Genomic DNA, 17833 nt, shown 5'->3' on the forward strand with positions numbered 1-17833 from the left:
CTGACTGACAACGGCCATGCTTTCAATAATGAAAAGCTAAATAAATTGATAAATGTTTTGAACAAAAACAACTGTTAAAGTTAAAGTAGCCTATTACTTGGGCTCATGAATTCGACTTGCATTGCCATATGTTGAATTCCTTGACCCAGTAGATATCTCTCACGGCCCCCACAAAGCTTGGGTCCAAACCCATAGCTTGTGTACCAATGGAATAAGGTAAAAGTAGGCTACACTGACCAGTTATAAAGTTGTTAATGGAATAACAAAATACACAATTGTTGCAATTTAGATTTCTTTTTAATGAAAACTAGAAAAGTACTAGGATTTACTAGCATTTAAATCACAAGGAAACACAGCTTACAAAACAGACCATTTGGTATAAAAGCAATTTAACAAATTAAAACAAAATGTAACCAAGCGAGCAAAATACTTTCATAAATTAAAATAGGTTTAGAAAACAGTAGTCAGGTTAACCGCAGGGCTCAAATAATTATTTAAATAAAAATATACATCTCCCTTTTTCTAAAGGAATTGTCTGGATTGCCTTGTACCAAAAACAACAATGTTGAAGCAATACTTTACATTCAATATCCTGGGGGAAAACACAAAGTAAGTAAGTTGTCCTGAGGTACAGTATGATGAATGATATACTTGATTAATTCGCAAAGGGGAAATTTGTTTGCCATCAGCAGAGCGACATTCAAATATTAAAATGACAGACAAACATAGTGTGGCTACCCTGTGTGTGTCATCATCATTTATCATTTATATCCCTGTTCAAAGTATTAGCAACAAATGTGCTAAATATGCCAACCCCCTTGGTTGCTACTTTTCTGTATAGCTTGCTGTTTTTTTCGCAAGCTAACGCTCACAAACTATATCACCATAACAACTATTTACAAGTGGATCAAATAAGACATAATTGCACTAAGAGTGCTTCACTCTACATGTGAAAAATGATGCGTGCATGCATGCGTGCGTGTGTGTGTGTAGCAGTCTTCTGCGGAGTGAAAAAGATGCAGGTACAAGAATATACTCAAATATGCTGTACTTAAAAAATTACTTAAAAATGTATTCTACAAACTTAAGGACAAAGAAGAGCGCATGTACTTTTTGTAAATTGTAAAATTGTATACACTAAAAGTGAGTACACACAATACCCACTGGGAAAAAAGTGGGCATATGGCACATACCTTCGTATACTGCATACAAAGGTATGGTATACCCTCCACTACACCACAGTGTGTAAACATATAGTATACAATACTGAAAAATGTTATATCTTCATAAAAAGTACAAAATATAGTATATTCATAAAACAAGAGTGTAGTCACAGTGAGTTGACTTCAATGATCTGTTGCAGGATATTGTCTACGTCGGAGGAGTCCACACTGACGCCAGCCAGGTCCACTTGGGGCAACAGGGCAGAGAGGAGTGACACCACGTTGCTGCGGATACCTCGTAGCTTCTCTTGCACCAGGCTAGGGTGGGGGAGAGAGAGGACATTTAGGCACTTAACAGCCACTTAACAGTTACTCTCGACAAGAGCGAACCATACCCTCAAAATATGTAGAGGTGCTGGACCAAAATAGGGAGCCAGCCAGCCAAGAGCAATTTGAAAAAATGAAAAAAATGTTAAGGTGTTAAGGCTATACAAAGAACACAGTTGACAGTTTAGAAAAGGGAATTCAAAATGTCAGGAAAAGAAAAAGAAAGATGGTCTCATTTATCATCGGAGTGTGTATTATGTATTATTATGTCTTGTCCAGATTTGAATACATACTTGATATTTTCTGCCATGTTGGTGGCGCCATCTCCAGCTTTCTTCTCTTTTTTGCCTCTGCCCTGTTCAGACGATTCCTTCTGCCCAGGCAATGCCTCTGGTCCCTGGGTTGTCCCTACCAATGGCACTGGAGCCTGACCCTGGCCAGTGGAGCTCTCACTCTGGGGATTTAAAGAGAATATTTAGTTCTGGCAACAGTAAGCAACAATTGCCCTATTTTCTATTTGCACTAGTTTTTGTTTTTTTTACCATTTTATTGTAAACTTTGTCAACTCATACCTCAATTCATTTTTCTAAATTCAAATTCCAATAATGAAGCTTTGAGCATGATATTCTGTGGCCATAAGATGAATAGTTGTGGAAATACATTTTTAAAAATAACCTAAAAGTAAGTGTAGTAAAGTGCAGATAGAAACTATTAAACCAAGGAATGTGAATTTCTCCTTCTTTTTTGTAATCATTACTCGGGTAAAGGACCTTTACCGGCTGAATGAGGCTGAATGCCAAGATTGGAAGACATGGAATATGTGGTGACAAACCTTGTATGACCAAAAGTTAGTAATAATAATTTTTAGTAGTGTGAATCTAAAAGCTCACGCTTGTGCGACACTCGTGTATGATGAAGTAGTAGGGCATTACAAAAAGACACCAGAAGTTTATATATGGAGATACAAGTTACAGATAAGACCAGAAATTGTAATATTAATCATGAATGGTAATGATTAATACTATTAGTACTAGTCCATATACCCACATTTCCATGAGGTACTGTATATGGGACTGCAGCTGCCATTACAGATCCCATGATAGCCCATGGTGAAAATGGAAATGTGAGAGTGCTTCATCACCCTCTGCATTTAAAAAAATGTACTTTTACTTATTAATCTGTTAACTGTGAGAGGAGTCAGGACCTCAATGGAAAATAAGTCCCATGACTTTCTTGTGTAATCCTCGAAATGCTGTAGCCATGTCATTTTATTGCTTTTAAAATACATCAAATCAAATCATTTTATGTATGTGATGTATGCCATGCTTTTTTGTTATTGCTTAATGTAAATCGCTCTGGATTAAGAGCGTCTGCTAAATGCCTAAATTGTAAAATTGTAAAATATGCCAATGGTTAATGCTCAATGGTCAATGCTCATTGAGAGCTATTGGTCAACCCACTAAGAGACAAATGAAATGGATGACAGTGTTTTGTTCATTTAATAATACGTGTATAATACTTAGTCAGAACTAACTGCTTTTTATGATGCTATCTGCTTTTTCGATTGACTATCGATTTCTTGTAATATAATGTTTTATTTTATACTTCTAAATGTATGTTCTGTAATGCAGTGTGGCACTAATGTATATCATGTACTGATATCATGTAATGTACCTTGCTTTTTTTTTCTGTCTTTCCATTCATTCTTTGTGGACCCACACATGGGTATGACATCACAGATCAGAAGTCAAACTAGTTTACCCAGTTTAATTGGCATGCGAATGAGTGACAGGCTTAATGTTTCATTCAATAAGCATGGGAAAACATTTAAACACTGGAATTGCTTGGCAAATTAATTTACAGTATATGACCATGTGGCCTGTCCTGTGCTACTATTCTTAGACCTAACTACTGGATGTACTGAGTCACCTCACTCACCTCTGCTCGGCAACCGTCCAATCTAGTCGCCGTGGATACGGTTGGCGTCTCCGCCCCTCGCGGTGGCTTCACAGCGCCAGGAATGTCCGTTGTCATGGTTCCCTGGGACGTTGTCTTCTTGACCTGAATACCCAGCTGCTTACGGATCTTCTTAGCTTCCTTCTCGACTGCAGCCAGCCTCTGAGCTAACGTCTCTCTGTCGCCCCCCTCTGGAGGCACCGGTTGTTGACTCAGAGGAGATGCCACCATGGTCTGGGTGGATACAGAACACTGGGAACTGGTAATACTAGATTTATTCTGAGCAGTGACAGCTCCGCTGGGAGCTCGCTGCCTGGGGTTGTCCTGTGACAACCTCTGGGGCTGGTTGGCTTCTTTCACAGGGTGCAACTCTACTTCCATTACATCTGGAACAGACTGCTGCTCCTCCAAAGAACGTGCTCTCTTCTCCAGGCCATTGGGGGGCCATGTGGGTTTCCTTTTATGGCTATAAGGAACACAGGTTTAGTCAGGGGTGTGTGTATTTTTTAACGTTTGTCTCATCTACAGTGTTTAATTCCATTGAACAAAATGTGGTCATTCAGATCCGGGTTACTGTGTCAATGCATGTCAATCTATGCCAAACCAGATTCATATGAGTGTGAAGTAGAGCCTAACCGAAATATCTGATATTACGTACGGTCATTATTTAACTTTTTTCCGGTATTGGCATTAAGCAGCTGTGTTCCGAGTTTAAACACTTTAGACTGCCATCCTTATTTCGGGCATGTCATTGTAGGCAAAATGTTTCAAAAGTTTTAACAAATGTTCAAAAATAGCAGATGAACTATGAGCTCACAAGTTGTGACGCATTGTGAGCTTGTACTTTTGTTTATTTAAATAAATGCAATATTCGCCATACCTTAATATTTCTTTGTCCCCTTCTTTCTGCACCAGGATCACTGCCTGCTTAGGTGTGTAGTTTGGAGGGCGTCTCAGCTCTGTGTATGTCTTTCCTACTATTCGTCCTACTATGCGGGGTTGTGCCTCGATGTTTGTTTGCTCTTGGGTGATCGTTGCTTTGAGTGTGTGCAGTAACTCTGTGTGTGTGATTACTGATGTCAGTATCTGCTGTGTGTCCACATCATTCCCGACGTCCGTGGCCTGGTATTCTGAACAGGCATCCATCCGCGTTTGATCCGGTGTCAGTGTGTCCTTGCCAGCTGTGTGTGAGGCACAAGGTGTAGGTGGTGCACTCAGTGTACGGAGGACATTGGGTTTTGTTTTTGGGGGGCCCTGGAACACAAACCAGAAACACATGCATACAATTGTCAGTAAAACACAATTGTTGCAACACCACTTGTATAACAGTATAAAGTGCTAGAGCTAGACTGTGAGTTTGATATCAGACATGACACATGACATTACATCTTTAGTTTTAGCATCTTTTTACTTACGTCTAATGATTTCTCACGTTTTCTGGATTGCTCTCTATAAAAGAAAAAAAAAGGTCATAATTTGTATCACATCCTAATTTGTGAATGTGGTTAAACCAAAACTAGATTCAAGCACCACATACATGTGTTTTGTTTTTGCATGCACACGTTGTAAGTATGCATGCACAAGTTGTAAGCTTTCACACAGGCACAGCAACCCTGGCCTAAACTAGACATTACCTTGTATGTTTTAAACATTTAGGTTATGGTCTTTTCTGAATTTCCCCCCAATTTAGTCATTATGCCAATTACCCCATGCAGTCACCCCCTGTCACTGCTGACCACTAGTGGTTGGCCTTGGGAGGGTGCAGACAGGAGATAGATGTGTCTCCTCTGATACGCGTGCTCCGAAAACCTAGCCGGGTTGTGCAAGGACGTGCTGTGATTGGCCAGTAGTCACTGTGGTTGACAGTTCTCGTTTTTGCAACTATGCCTAAACCTAACCCTAAGACTCTTCTTCAACAAAGATGGCGAAAGCAAACATTCTTTGTTCTGTACTTATACATACAATAGTATGGTACAAAACACTGAAGTCCTTAAACCAGAAACCTAAACCTAACCTCAGTAAAACTATTCCTGCCCGGGAGCCAATTGGGGCGTGGCTTGGAGAATGTCGCCTCTGATACATGTATAACGTTGCTTTCTGCTTCTTTTTAGTGACAGAGATCGTCCTCCCCGTGAACCCATTCAACCACCCTGCACAACCTGGATGCCCAAATGTCTAAATCCGTTCTAGCAGACATGCAACAGACTTGACACTGCCAGCTCCCTACTAGTACAAAGTCTGTGCAATGTCTGATTGCGCCCCACACGCAATGTGTGAATAGACCAGGTCAGTTGTTTGGCAAATTTACAGTACCACAATTACAGGCACATATAGTACGTACACTGGTGCATGTGCATATAAGTGTGTGACTATCAAGTGTGACAGTCACAACAGTCTATCCATGTGTTTGCACACGCACGCACACACACACACACAAACACCCGCCCTGTGCATTGTGTACTGACTTAGTAGTTAAAGGAATTCATTCATTCAAGTTTTATTTATTCTCGGAATTTCACTGAGTAACTAGAAAAAGTGCCCTTCTGGGCACAGGTCTCCACCAGGAGGATAGGAGTGTGTGTGATTTGTACAAAACGGGTACCAAGCGGGCTACTCCTGAAAAGTTTAGAAGCCAATCGTAGGCAATGAAGGTGGATTACATGACTATGGAGAGCATGTGTACCGATTTGCGTGAAATTTGGATAACATCTGAAGGAGTAATATTAGAAAATGTGTTTTACATATGTCGGCCTCCTGATGGCGCTATAAAGAGCAGATGTGAAAAATTCCAGGCAAAGGTTTTTCCTTGGCCTCTAGGGAGTTGGCATACAAAGTTATCCACAAATCCGTGCAGTTGGAGGTAAAAACACTTTTCGGCCAGTTATAGCGCCACCATGAGGCTGAGTTGAAAATTTTCACGTGGCATTTCTTCCTCGGCCTAGTGGGAATGTGCGTGCGCAATTTCACGGAAATCACACAATGTGTTCATGATTTGCAGCATTTTGTTTGAAACTGAACACTCCTGCGAACTTTGGAAGCCAATCTTAGCCAATCAGGATGGAGTCTGAGAAATCTGAAAGACCCGTTTGGTTGAATGGCTCTAGAGAGACTGTGTACCAATTTGCGTGATGTTTGGACAAAATCTGTAGGTGTACTGTCCAAAAACTTGTTTTGCACAAAGCGGCCTCCTGGTGGCGCTATAACAGGCCGTTCTGGAAATTTTGGGGCAGAGGTTCATCGTTGGCATCCAGGGAGTGTGTGTGCAAAATGTGGCATCGACCGGGTTAACAGTGCCGGAGATTAGCTGTTCACAGACGGACACACGGACGGACACACGGACGGACACACGGACGGACGGACGGACGGACACACGGACGGACGGACGGAGTGCAAAACATACTCTCTCCCCATGCCTTCGGCCTGGTGGAGACAATTAAACTCATTTTCAGTGTCGTTGAGTAATACAATATCATATAAGAATGGGACTTTACTGTTTCTTTAAGCTCTTTTGGTAGCTTGTTGTTATGGAATCGCTTTCATCCGTTTCTTCTGGTGTGGAACAGCTCCTAAAAAAACAAACCACAGCTGTGCTTAGTACATAGTGCTGTTATCTCTGACTTAGGTCAAGGACTTGCAAACTGGCGTCCCTATTTTGGGCATGTCATCAAACACACGCACGCACGCACTCACACAGCACACGCACGCAGCACACGCACACACACGCACGCACGCACGCACGCACGCACGCACACACGCACGCACGCACACACGCACGCACACACACACACTTGTTCTTGCTTCCCTTCTCCAATTTTGAGTTAAGCAATAAAGTCAGTCGTTAAAATGAAACCCTCCATGCAAGCGAGCAATGTTTAAAATAATAATATATATATATATATATATATATAATATAACCAAAAACATGCAGTAATTCTGGTCTCTAAACTGCCTCCCCCTGGCCAGCTGGGGCGCCTGATGGAGGGGAAAGGAACTGGTTGGAATAACGTGTTCCTTCCACGCGCTACGTCCAACCAGGGAAACTCCCCCCTCTCAGGTGTAAAGGAGCAACTTGGATACTCAGGCATGAAGGAAGCATGAGTTCAAGTCCGTGCACACGCACACGCACCCACACACACACACACACACACACACACACACACACACACACACACACACACACACACACACACACACACCTGAAGCGTGGATTAGGATTAGGATTCTGGCTGCAGTTCCAATGTTCAGGGCTAACATGATAATGGCCTCGGGGAACCCTCCTCCACTTTAGACACTCTTCACACTGTAGCCATGAGGGACTCCTGCACAAATAGAAACACAGACATGTTATTGAAAAAGACTGCTGGATTGTCTTTGGTTCCTTTATTTCATTACCATCTCAAATTGATGTCTCAAAGTAAAACAAACAAAGAATGATATGGTATTACTTACGAGTTTCTCTGTAAGAAAACGCTAAATGCTAAGTATTGAATTATATTTCTTCTCAAGGATCATTTCTCATAATAGTGTATTCATTAATTAAGTGTATTAATAGTGTATTTGCTGAGAAAATGCCAGTGAGGGACTCTTTACGGATAGTAAGCAGGACCATGCCTGATGCACCCTGGGGAGAAGAAACTGCTTTCTGAGGTAATGTTACGGAGGTAATGTTAAACTAGTAATGCGTCCTGAAAAATTCAATTCAATTCAAAACAGAATACTGATACCAAGATGAGACTTGTTGGACTTACTCTAGCATCCCTATTCTGGGCATATCAAAACAGGTGAACATTCAGCCAAAATGTGTGTCTTGAGATTTTGATCTGCCCATTGGTATGCCTTGGGCACACAAAGTTTGAAAACAACTGCTCTAACTTACAGTAACTTAACACAAACATCCAATGCAAACACTGAATCCTTACTCGTCATTGTCCTCTTGATTGGCTATATCTAGATTCCTCTTCTCCAGGGCGTGGACCTCTCTCTCTCTTGCCCGCTTATCCATCACTTCTCTCCAGTAGTCATTCAGTTTTAGGCCCAAGGCACCAAGGGTCAGTCTGGAGAGAGAAATATTAATTAAAGCCGGGAAAGCACTTGCGTCATTTTAGGATTTTAACCACTTACTTTCACAGTATTTTATACAATCATCAAATGTTGATGCACAGCTTTGTGTACACTAGTATATGTCCGTTCGAGCATGGAATGTGTTTGTAGCACGGAATGTGATGATTTGATTGGCTGACCACGGAATGTGATGTATAAGCATGTATGATGATAAGAGCGCCCCTCACTTCACACAAGTGTGATATTTTTTTTGAATATGAAAATGAATTAAATAGAAACTCCGTTGCGTATCCAAAAAAGATGTTAAAGACCTGGAGAAGGCGTTTTCTAAGTTCATTCGGCATGGAAAGAGACCCAGGCAACAAAAAACAATCTTGCAATTACCAACCAGTAAAGCCGGCCTGGCCATGCCAAATATTCTCTTTTATAACTGGGCTTGTCATGCCCGCTACATCTGGGAATGGCTACAAGCCTATTTACACAATAAGAACTGTGTGGGCTCATGGGGCTGCTCACCAAACTCACTATGGGCACTGGTAAGCGGTAATAAAGACAAGATTCATAGGGATATACGAGGAAATACAATTCAGTCAGACAACAATTTACAATTTACAATTTAGGCATTTAGCAGACGCGTTTAATCCAGAGCGATTTACATCAAGCAATAACAAAAGCATGGCATACATCACATATATAAAAAGTAGTTATCATGAATCATGCGTAAACTAAGAACGTAACAGTGGAGTATCTATGTTAACTATACATACTATACTATATAATATATTATACATGTGTACTATAAAGTGCTATGACTACATAAAGTGCAATTCTAGAGCTGTCTACGTAACAAGCTATAAGTCTGTTTAAAATACTATCTAAGTCTACATAATGTGCTATCTAAGGGGCTAGGCTAGGGCAAGTGCTACGGGCCATGGTGGAGTCTGAAGAGGTGGGTTTTCAGACTACGGCGGAAGATTGGGAGTGAGGCTGCAGTTCTGACTGTGATGGGAAGTGCATTCCATAGTTTTGGAGCCAGAAGGGAGAAGAGTTTGGGACGTGTGGAGCGTTGTCCCGGCGTTTTTAGTGAAGGTACCTCCAGCTTCCCTGCGTTGGCTGATCTGAGTGCGCGGGAGGGTTTGTAGGGTACGATCATACTTGTGAGATATGGGGGGGCCATGCCTTTGGTTGCTTTGAATGCCAGCATCAGAGTTTTGTATTCTGTGCGGGCAGCAACAACGGGCAGCAACAACTCACGAATAGATTTACCAATATTTATTACAGAATGAGTAATGAGTGTGCATATATTTGACTTGGCGTTCGGCTCTGCTGGACTTCTCCCTGCTCGGCAAGATTAAGCAACAACATAAAACATTAAGAGCAGGGAGATAGATATACAATAACCCCCCATGGGGAGCATAAATAGCAGAGCCCACCGGTGGTGCTGGGGTGGTGGTGGGAAAAAACATCACATACAACCAGGGACCATATGCAGAGGAAGGCAGGAAGAGCATGCAGACTGGTGAGCTTAAGTAGCCCGCCCAATTGGTCAGCTGACTGCCGCATCGGCGAATGACGTGAGGGACTTGCACACACACTTGTACACCCACATAGTAATGCAGCATGTTAACCCCTTGAGTATAGTATGCGCCTTTGAGCATGGCATGAACCCCCTCGAGTATGTCTGATTGAACTAACTCCGCAAGCTACGTCTCATTTATCTATACTTCAATCAGAGTGTGACGACAGCTTATCACCTATGTAGGTAGAGGAGACCAAAGGTCATTGCTAATACCCATTTCTATAGCAACCATGAATTCGGCCCAGGGTGTAACTCTGCTACCTGGCACTCGCTAGGGCTTCTTAGAGTACTAGCGATGGTGGTCTGATGTCGTTTACAATTTACAATTTAGGCATTTAATCCAGAGTGATTTACATTAAGCAATAACAAAAAAGCATGGCAATACATCACATACACAAAAAGTAGTTATCATGAAACTATATATATAAACTATGCATACTATACTATATTATACTATACATATTATGTACTATAAAGTGCTATGACTACATAAAATGCAATTCTATTGCTGTCTACGTAACATGCTATAAGTCTGCTATAAGTTTAGCTGCAGATTTAACCTCCCAAGAGAACACTTTTTTGGTTTCTTGCAAATACGTCTTTTTATTAACTCACTACATCTGCCACTGCCACTGGGTTCCCTTAACAGTAAAACAGAAATGTTTTTATGTAACCGTAGAGATTTTTGTTTCATCGTTCTATTCTCTGTTGTATTCACTGGACTCCCAGGAAGTACAATCCTCCAAATGGGAGAGGGATTCCAACAATGAATACATTGAGGACAACTGGCAAGAGGCCATTGACTCAGTTAAAAACGTTTACACCTGTAACAGACTAAGAGAAACACAATACAAAATTCTTCACAGACTACACATTACACCTGTGTTACTAAACAAAATGGACTGCTCAATATCTCCTTTATGTTCTAAATGTCCAACAGATCTTGGTACCTACTACGATCCCTACTTTTGGGAATGTAAGTGGATATCCAGGTTCTGGGGTCAGGTGGCACGGGAGTTAAGCAATATTTTTAAGGTGAAAATAAAGAAGGATCCGGGAGCTTTCTTACTGGGACTCCCTTCAAAAGAAATTAATTTGACTCCCCTACAATTTAAATTACTGGATAAACTTCTAGCTAAGCTAAGATAAGCCTCCTACCGTACAACTCTTGTATAGAGAGATATTTGGTGTGCTCCCCCAAGAGACTTATGTGCAGTTTATAATGGTAACGAAGCTTCCTTTCGGAAGGTGTGGGCCCCAGCAGACTATTTCCCCACCGAATTATCTCTGATCCTTCTACAGGCTCAATGCCCCATGGACTGGAACCCTCCCCGAGGACAGAAGAGAGAAAACCTGGGAAATATGAATACTCATGCAGTTGTGCTTGTGGATCAGGTCATCTGAAATAGAGACAGTGTGGCACCTTTTCTTTTCTTTATTGTATCAAACTATGGATGATGGAGAGGATGGGTTTACCACTGTTAAGGAAAACCTAACAAAAGAGTGCTTTGGTGGTGCAGGCAGGGGTAAAGTTCCAGGCCAGCACCACAGAGACCAGTGGATGGAATCCTACATTTGGCTTAGCCCGTAACACAACTGGCTGTGGGGGGAGGGCGGTCTCTGTCGCTCCACTAGTGGTCAGGAACAGGGTGTTTGTTTGTTTAGTGGGGAGCTGAACTGGCAGGAATAGCGTGTATCTCCACACATGTTACGTGCTCCAGGTGAAACTCCTCACTGACAGGAGACACGTGATTAACCAGTAGTAAGCGGAAACAATGGACTGATGGAAATTGACAGAGACTAAATTGGGAGAAAATGATAAATAATTTAAGAATACCGCATACTGTAGTGTGTGTGTGTGTGTGTGTGTGTGTGTGTGTGTGTGTGTGTGTGTGTGTGTGTGTGTGTGCGCGCGGGTGCGGGTGCGGACGGGTGTGCTTGGGTGTGCGCGTGTGTGTTTACCTGTATTCTTTGGTATACTCGAAGTCTTGCTTGTTGTGAGCAGGCTTGAGGAAATTACATTCCATGACACCGATGACCCCCACCCCTCCCCGTTGACCTGAAGCCTGTAGGGGTTGAATGGGAGGGAGTGAGAGGTTTAAGATGAGAGCACACACACACACGCACGCGCGCACGCAGACACGCGCGCGCGCGCACACACACACACACACACACACACACACACAGTACAGTATGCCGTATCCGTAAGGTCCCGTCTTGGGAGCATTTTTTAATTACTCTTTTGACTACGAAGGGTGACCCAGAACCTACCATAACCTGAAACTTTCATTAACCTGGGATGTTTTTTTTTGTTTATGTTTCCATTATAATCAGAACCATCCCTGATGGCAATTTTAGCTTTTTTGCAAAAATTGCTGATCAACAAGCTCACAGCACGTCACAGCGCACGACAGCGTGTCGCAAGGGAATGTGTTGTGAGCTTGTAGATCTGCTATTTTCTCTATTTCTAAAAACATTTTGAAGTTTTGAGTTCTGTTAGAAGGCCCAAATTAGGTTCTGAGAATCCAATCTGGGAACCCATTCAGTAAAAAATGTAATCTATGTTGAGAGAATACTGAGAACCTTATATGAAACTACGAGCCGTAGCATATGGTTACGAGCACCAGTTCAAGGGCCATGGCCAATGCATTATTGTAATGCTGTGAAATGTCTTCTTTAACTACAGTACCTACCTTGATCTGACAGCCCACTTTCTCATAGGACTTAATGAGGCGGTTCTTGTGGTACAGCATGATGCCATAGTGGTCTTTGTTCTTATTCATTCCGAAGGTCACCTTCACCCTGTCTTTCTAAAGTTCACCGGTCAAGGTCAAGAGTAGCATTTTCAACAATTGATAGGCAGCAATGGTATTACACACAATTGTTTCCATTGGAACAAATACAACAACGTCCTTACTGCATAATCTAACAATATAAATGTACTTACATGATAAAACTCTTTAGGCAGCAATGTATTTATTTATTTATTTTAACTACAAGGCTATTAGCCAAGAGCAATTTGAAATTTGCTGTGTTGGCATCAGAGTTAAGGGTGTGTGGTGGGTGCGCTGGAGTGTGTGGATGAGGGAGCCAGTGTGAAAGATTTTGTCCATCTGTCCATAATTCTTAACCACTAAAACCTACATACTTAGTTGAATATTTTTTACTTCTTCTATATGGAAACACAGCATTGCTATAAATGGATACCATATGTCTGTTCTATACCACATTGATTTCTATAGAAAGGATACACTGAATTGGGGTTTGTACACGTCGTTCTCAATGTGCGCAAGGTTCTTCGCTACCAGCTTAGCAAGAATCTTCTTCTGTCTGAGTATGACCTGAGTCCTGGGCTTTAGGTACAGGATGCTGAGGTAGGCCTGAAAGTGATACAGGGATGGGGAAAGAGACAGATACACACAGAGAGAGAGAGAGAGAGAGAGAGAGAGAGAGAGAGAGAGTTGTTTACTTCCGGTTCATGTCTCGGGACCCATGGGCCTTCAAAATAAGGGTCTTCACCGAAGAAAATACCTGGCAGTGAATGTTGAAGGTGTTAAATGTTAAATCAACTTAGTACTTCATTGACTTCATCGACCCCCAGGGCTCTATACTTGGCCCAAAAACAAACAAATGGCCAATCTACAAGCTCACAAGTAAGGTGCTGTAGGTAGGATGTAGGATGTTATAGGGTGCTGCTGATACTGTATATCGGACGGGCTGTACTGAATAACCAGAAACCTTGCCAAGATTACCCCTCAGGTTCACCTGAGACTCACCCTGAGAGAGAAGTCTATGTTTGGGAGGTTCTGGTCCGGTCTTAGGTTGCCGCTGCTCCTCCGTCCCCTCCTCAGCTCCTCAATGATGACCTCAGGCATACGGATGTCATGGACATCTGACTCAAAGTCCAGCTCAGGCTTACCATCTTTGGTTCTTGAGGATTGGATGAGAGAGTTGGTTGTTAGAACAGAACAGGGACATACTGTAGGATTTCCTATGAACCACATGAACCCTAGCGTCCAATAAACTTGAATGTTAGTTAGCAACTATGGTGCTTTTGTTTAGACAAAAGCTCAATGTGTATGATGTGTGTACTGTGTGTGTGTGTGTGTGTGTGTGTGTGTGTGTGTGTGTGTGTGTGTGTGTGTGTGTGTGTGTGTGTGTGTGTGTGTGTGTTTGTCAGTCTCTTTGCCTGTGTTGTCTTTGCATAAATCCACATCAACTCAAGCAACTATGGTGCTTTTGTTTAGACAAAAGCTCAACGTGTATGATGTGTGTACTGTGTGTGTGTGTGTGTGTGTGTGTGTGTGTGTGTGTGTGTGTGTGTGTGTGTGTGTGTGTGTTGTCAGTCTCTTTGCCTGTGTTGTCTTTGCATAAATCCACATCTCATCAGTTTTGAAGCCCTGGTGCCCACTAAAACTTCTGTCCAAACCAAAGCTGAGCTCTAGGGATATATTTGTTGTTGGCTCAAATCTAAAGAGCAGCTGTAATATTGAATTCATGTTTTGCTAATAGCAAAAAAATGTGAGGAGCGCTCACTGTATTTATATCGACCACATGACGTGTAACGTTTGCTCTAAACAAACGTAGACTTTGCCATATGACATAAACAAATCTTTACTGCAGAGTACAGCACATACTGCTGCCATTGCCTCTTGCAGTCAATCCACTTTGAATAATTTGAGGGCGTATATCCATAGCATCTGGGATGCCGCTCCGTCTGAAGGTTCAGCAAGCCACAGCGACTGCAACTTTCATTGAAACCTTTGTTGAAAAGAATGTCCGCGGGGGGAGTCAGTCCCCACCCATACACAAACCTGTTTGTGTATTTGGATCGTAGGGACCTAGACCCACTGGTTCCCAACTTTCCACTGGACTAATAAAGTTCAAACTCTAACCTGCGGATGTTCCAGATGAGGATTTTGGTGCCTTTTTTTGAAGGGATAGAATCAAACTGTGCATGCAGCTGGTCCACGGAGGTGATGAGGGAGTGGGTGAGAATGGCCTTCAAACTGGCCTCCGAGTCCTCTGTCACCACCAGCGCCTGTTGGACTGGGTCAAGGAAATGTAACCAGGGCGGCTATCATTGAGGCTACATAAACGTACAGTATACCGCAGTGACAATGACAATTATACATTATAATGGATGCCATTTCAAATTATGTCTCACACACACACACACACACACACACACACACACACACACACACGCACACGCGCACACGCATGCACAACATTTTGTGCATTTTATTATTTTAACTCACATTTAATGTGAGTTCAAATAATAATAAAATATATAGGCTTAATACAAGTATCACATTTATGTAGTATGTACTATAGAATTATCTGTTCATTTTCCTGAAGGACGATTTTCTGAACTAAATAGAGGTCTGTGCTTTCACCTCACAGACCTTGAGATGGAAAGGAATTTGGGAGTCTTCCTGTCTCAGTGTCTCCCATAAAGACGACAGAAAGGAGTTTACCTCCCTCAGAGATATCCAGCTTAGCCTTAATCTTAATGCAGTATGTTAAAATAACATTGCTGTTCTTTAGTCCACAGAATGTGAACACGGACATTTTGAGTACCCTAAAGTTTTATGTTAGCACGCACGCACGCACGCACGCACGCACGCACGCACGCACGCACGCACACACACACACACACACACACACACACACACACACACATACACACACACATTTCTCTCGTAAAGGATATTAGTCTGTTGGCTGAAGGGCGCGATGGGGACGATGACAGCCTGGGCTCTGATGTTGTCCAGGTATGTCTGAGACAGCATGCCGACGCTCTGGCAGCCACCGTTTTTGGTGAAGATGAGGGCATCTCGGCCCAGACGCATGGAGCCTGACTTGAAGCCGTTCCCATACACTCCAATGGCCTGCAGGCTGGCCGGCCCCGAGCCCTTCCCAGTGAAACCAAAACTAGACACAGTGACAGAGGGGCAGGTGCAATACATTAGTACCAGAAAACGTTTCTGTGACAAGTATGCATTTTTTGTGTGTGTGTGTGTGTGTGTGCATGCGTGGGTGGGTGGATGAGCAAGAAGTGTCAAAGACAGGAAATGAGACATTTAAATTAAACAGAGCTACAGTAAAGCAGTGTTACTTAGCAAAGTGTTAATTACTCCTAACACTGTCAATGAAGTATAACGTTTAAGTGGTTAAAACTAGCTGATTCAAATTTAGAAAATGATCTTACTCTGTGGATGGCCCTTTTAGCTGAGAGGCAGAACCAGAATTATTTTTGAAGTTAACCCTTTGTAGAGTCAATAACAAAATATTTAAGACAAATGTTTAATCGCTTTCACTGTCCACTTGCATTTCTTCCATTATCATCACTGAGGTTTGTGGTTTCCTAAGCCTATCTGATTAAAAGTACCTGAAGGACACATCCACAAGTGCAGGCATTATTCAGCTTTAATTGGCCATATTGAAACAAAAGGCCAAAAGAGCCTCAATCTGACATCGAACATGTCTGCCTCTACACTAGATTTAAAATCATGCATATCCTACAGTGGTTTAGATCAGTGTATAAGATGTGCAGAATGTGGCAGTTATATTTCGGTAGTAAGCGTAGCATAGGAGGGAAGTGGCGTTTCTACACTACAGCGCACTATAGCGCAGAAGCGTGTGTTCATTCTGAGAGTATACAAATACAACCAATAGTTGTTCACCACGAAAGTTAAAGACCCAGGACTTAGGTTAGAGATGTACATGCACACAGACCCACCAAGGCCACTAACGTTTTGTTCAGAGAAGGGGAAGCTATCTCAGCTCTGGCTACTGCTCCCCATCATTTCATTATGCTAACGCTTATGAAGCAGTGCGTGTGTGTGTGTGTGTGTGTGTGTGTGTGTGTGTGTGTGTGTGTGTGTGTGTGTGTGTGTGTGTGTGCGTGCATGCGTGCGTGCGTGCGTGCGTGCGTGCGTGCGTGCGTGCGTGCGTGCGTGCGTGCGTGCGTGTGTGCGTGCGTGCGTACGTACGTGCGTGCGTGCGAACGATAAGGTTTATATGCCATAGCTTTTTCACACATCAATGGACCACATGCACAGTAAAATTATCACTGTTCAATTATCCATTTTGTATTATCCACAGTGTACAAATGTAAGCCCAAGTGTGGCCCTTATGGGTCCATTTAGTTACGTGTGTACACTGTCAGAGTTAACATCTTACTGTGTATGTGTTACAGTCACCTCAAGCCTTCCTTACCTGAGCATCTTGTGCAGTTTGTTGGGGGTCATGCCACTGCCATTATCAGTGAAGCTTAGACAGAGCTGACCGTGTTCCTCAATGACATCCACCCAGACCTGCTTAGCTGTAACACCTGGGTCTGAAGCATTGTCTGGAATAGTGATAATAAAAATCAATTCAGCTCATCAGCTTACCTTCTAAATCAGTAGTTCTCACTCTTTTAACATAAATAGCAGATGTGCAAGCACAAAGTGACGTGCTGTGAGCTTGAGCTGTGCTGTGAGCTATTTTTGAATATCCAACGTTAATAAAAGGGTATCTTTGAAAACACTGTCACAGGGGAAATCAACATTGCCCCTGTTAAATGTAAAGATCAGATGATAATTAATCATTTACATTGGAATCAGTTTATTGTCCAGGTATGTTCACATGTGAGGAATGTGACTTGTTGCATATCTCTCACATAAAATAATATATACAGTATAGCAGTTTAGAGGGATTTAAAAAAAATAAAATGCTATATATCATGTATAAGCTATGT

At 42.3% G+C, this 17833-nt stretch overlaps 2 protein-coding genes across 2 annotated transcripts in view; one reads left to right on the forward strand and one right to left on the reverse strand.

Moving 5' to 3' along the window:
- slc16a2 (solute carrier family 16 member 2) overlaps nucleotides 1-17833 on the forward strand; it is a 301154-nt gene that overhangs the window by 55370 nt on the left and 227951 nt on the right. The gene's annotated exons all lie outside the window — the stretch shown is intronic.
- The window catches only part of LOC306931489 (MORC family CW-type zinc finger protein 3), an 18872-nt gene continuing 1323 nt past the window's right edge, over nucleotides 285-17833 (reverse strand). The window contains exons 3-17 of the mRNA XM_079512888.1: nucleotides 17311-17443; nucleotides 15783-16023; nucleotides 14982-15127; nucleotides 13863-14016; nucleotides 13338-13466; nucleotides 12780-12896; nucleotides 12049-12152; nucleotides 8366-8500; nucleotides 7643-7765; nucleotides 6938-7012; nucleotides 4862-4895; nucleotides 4327-4700; nucleotides 3429-3912; nucleotides 1784-1944; nucleotides 285-1481 (exon numbers count right to left, since the gene is read on the reverse strand). Of these exons, the coding sequence (XP_079369014.1) occupies nucleotides 1331-1481; nucleotides 1784-1944; nucleotides 3429-3912; nucleotides 4327-4700; nucleotides 4862-4895; nucleotides 6938-7012; nucleotides 7643-7765; nucleotides 8366-8500; nucleotides 12049-12152; nucleotides 12780-12896; nucleotides 13338-13466; nucleotides 13863-14016; nucleotides 14982-15127; nucleotides 15783-16023; nucleotides 17311-17443 (2561 nt within the window). The 3' untranslated portion in view covers nucleotides 285-1330. The remainder of the gene's footprint in view (nucleotides 1482-1783; nucleotides 1945-3428; nucleotides 3913-4326; nucleotides 4701-4861; nucleotides 4896-6937; nucleotides 7013-7642; nucleotides 7766-8365; nucleotides 8501-12048; nucleotides 12153-12779; nucleotides 12897-13337; nucleotides 13467-13862; nucleotides 14017-14981; nucleotides 15128-15782; nucleotides 16024-17310; nucleotides 17444-17833) is intronic.

Source organism: Electrona antarctica, assembly GCF_951216825.1.
Source record: "Electrona antarctica genome assembly, chromosome: 1".
Classification (NCBI taxonomy): domain Eukaryota; kingdom Metazoa; phylum Chordata; class Actinopteri; order Myctophiformes; family Myctophidae; genus Electrona; species Electrona antarctica.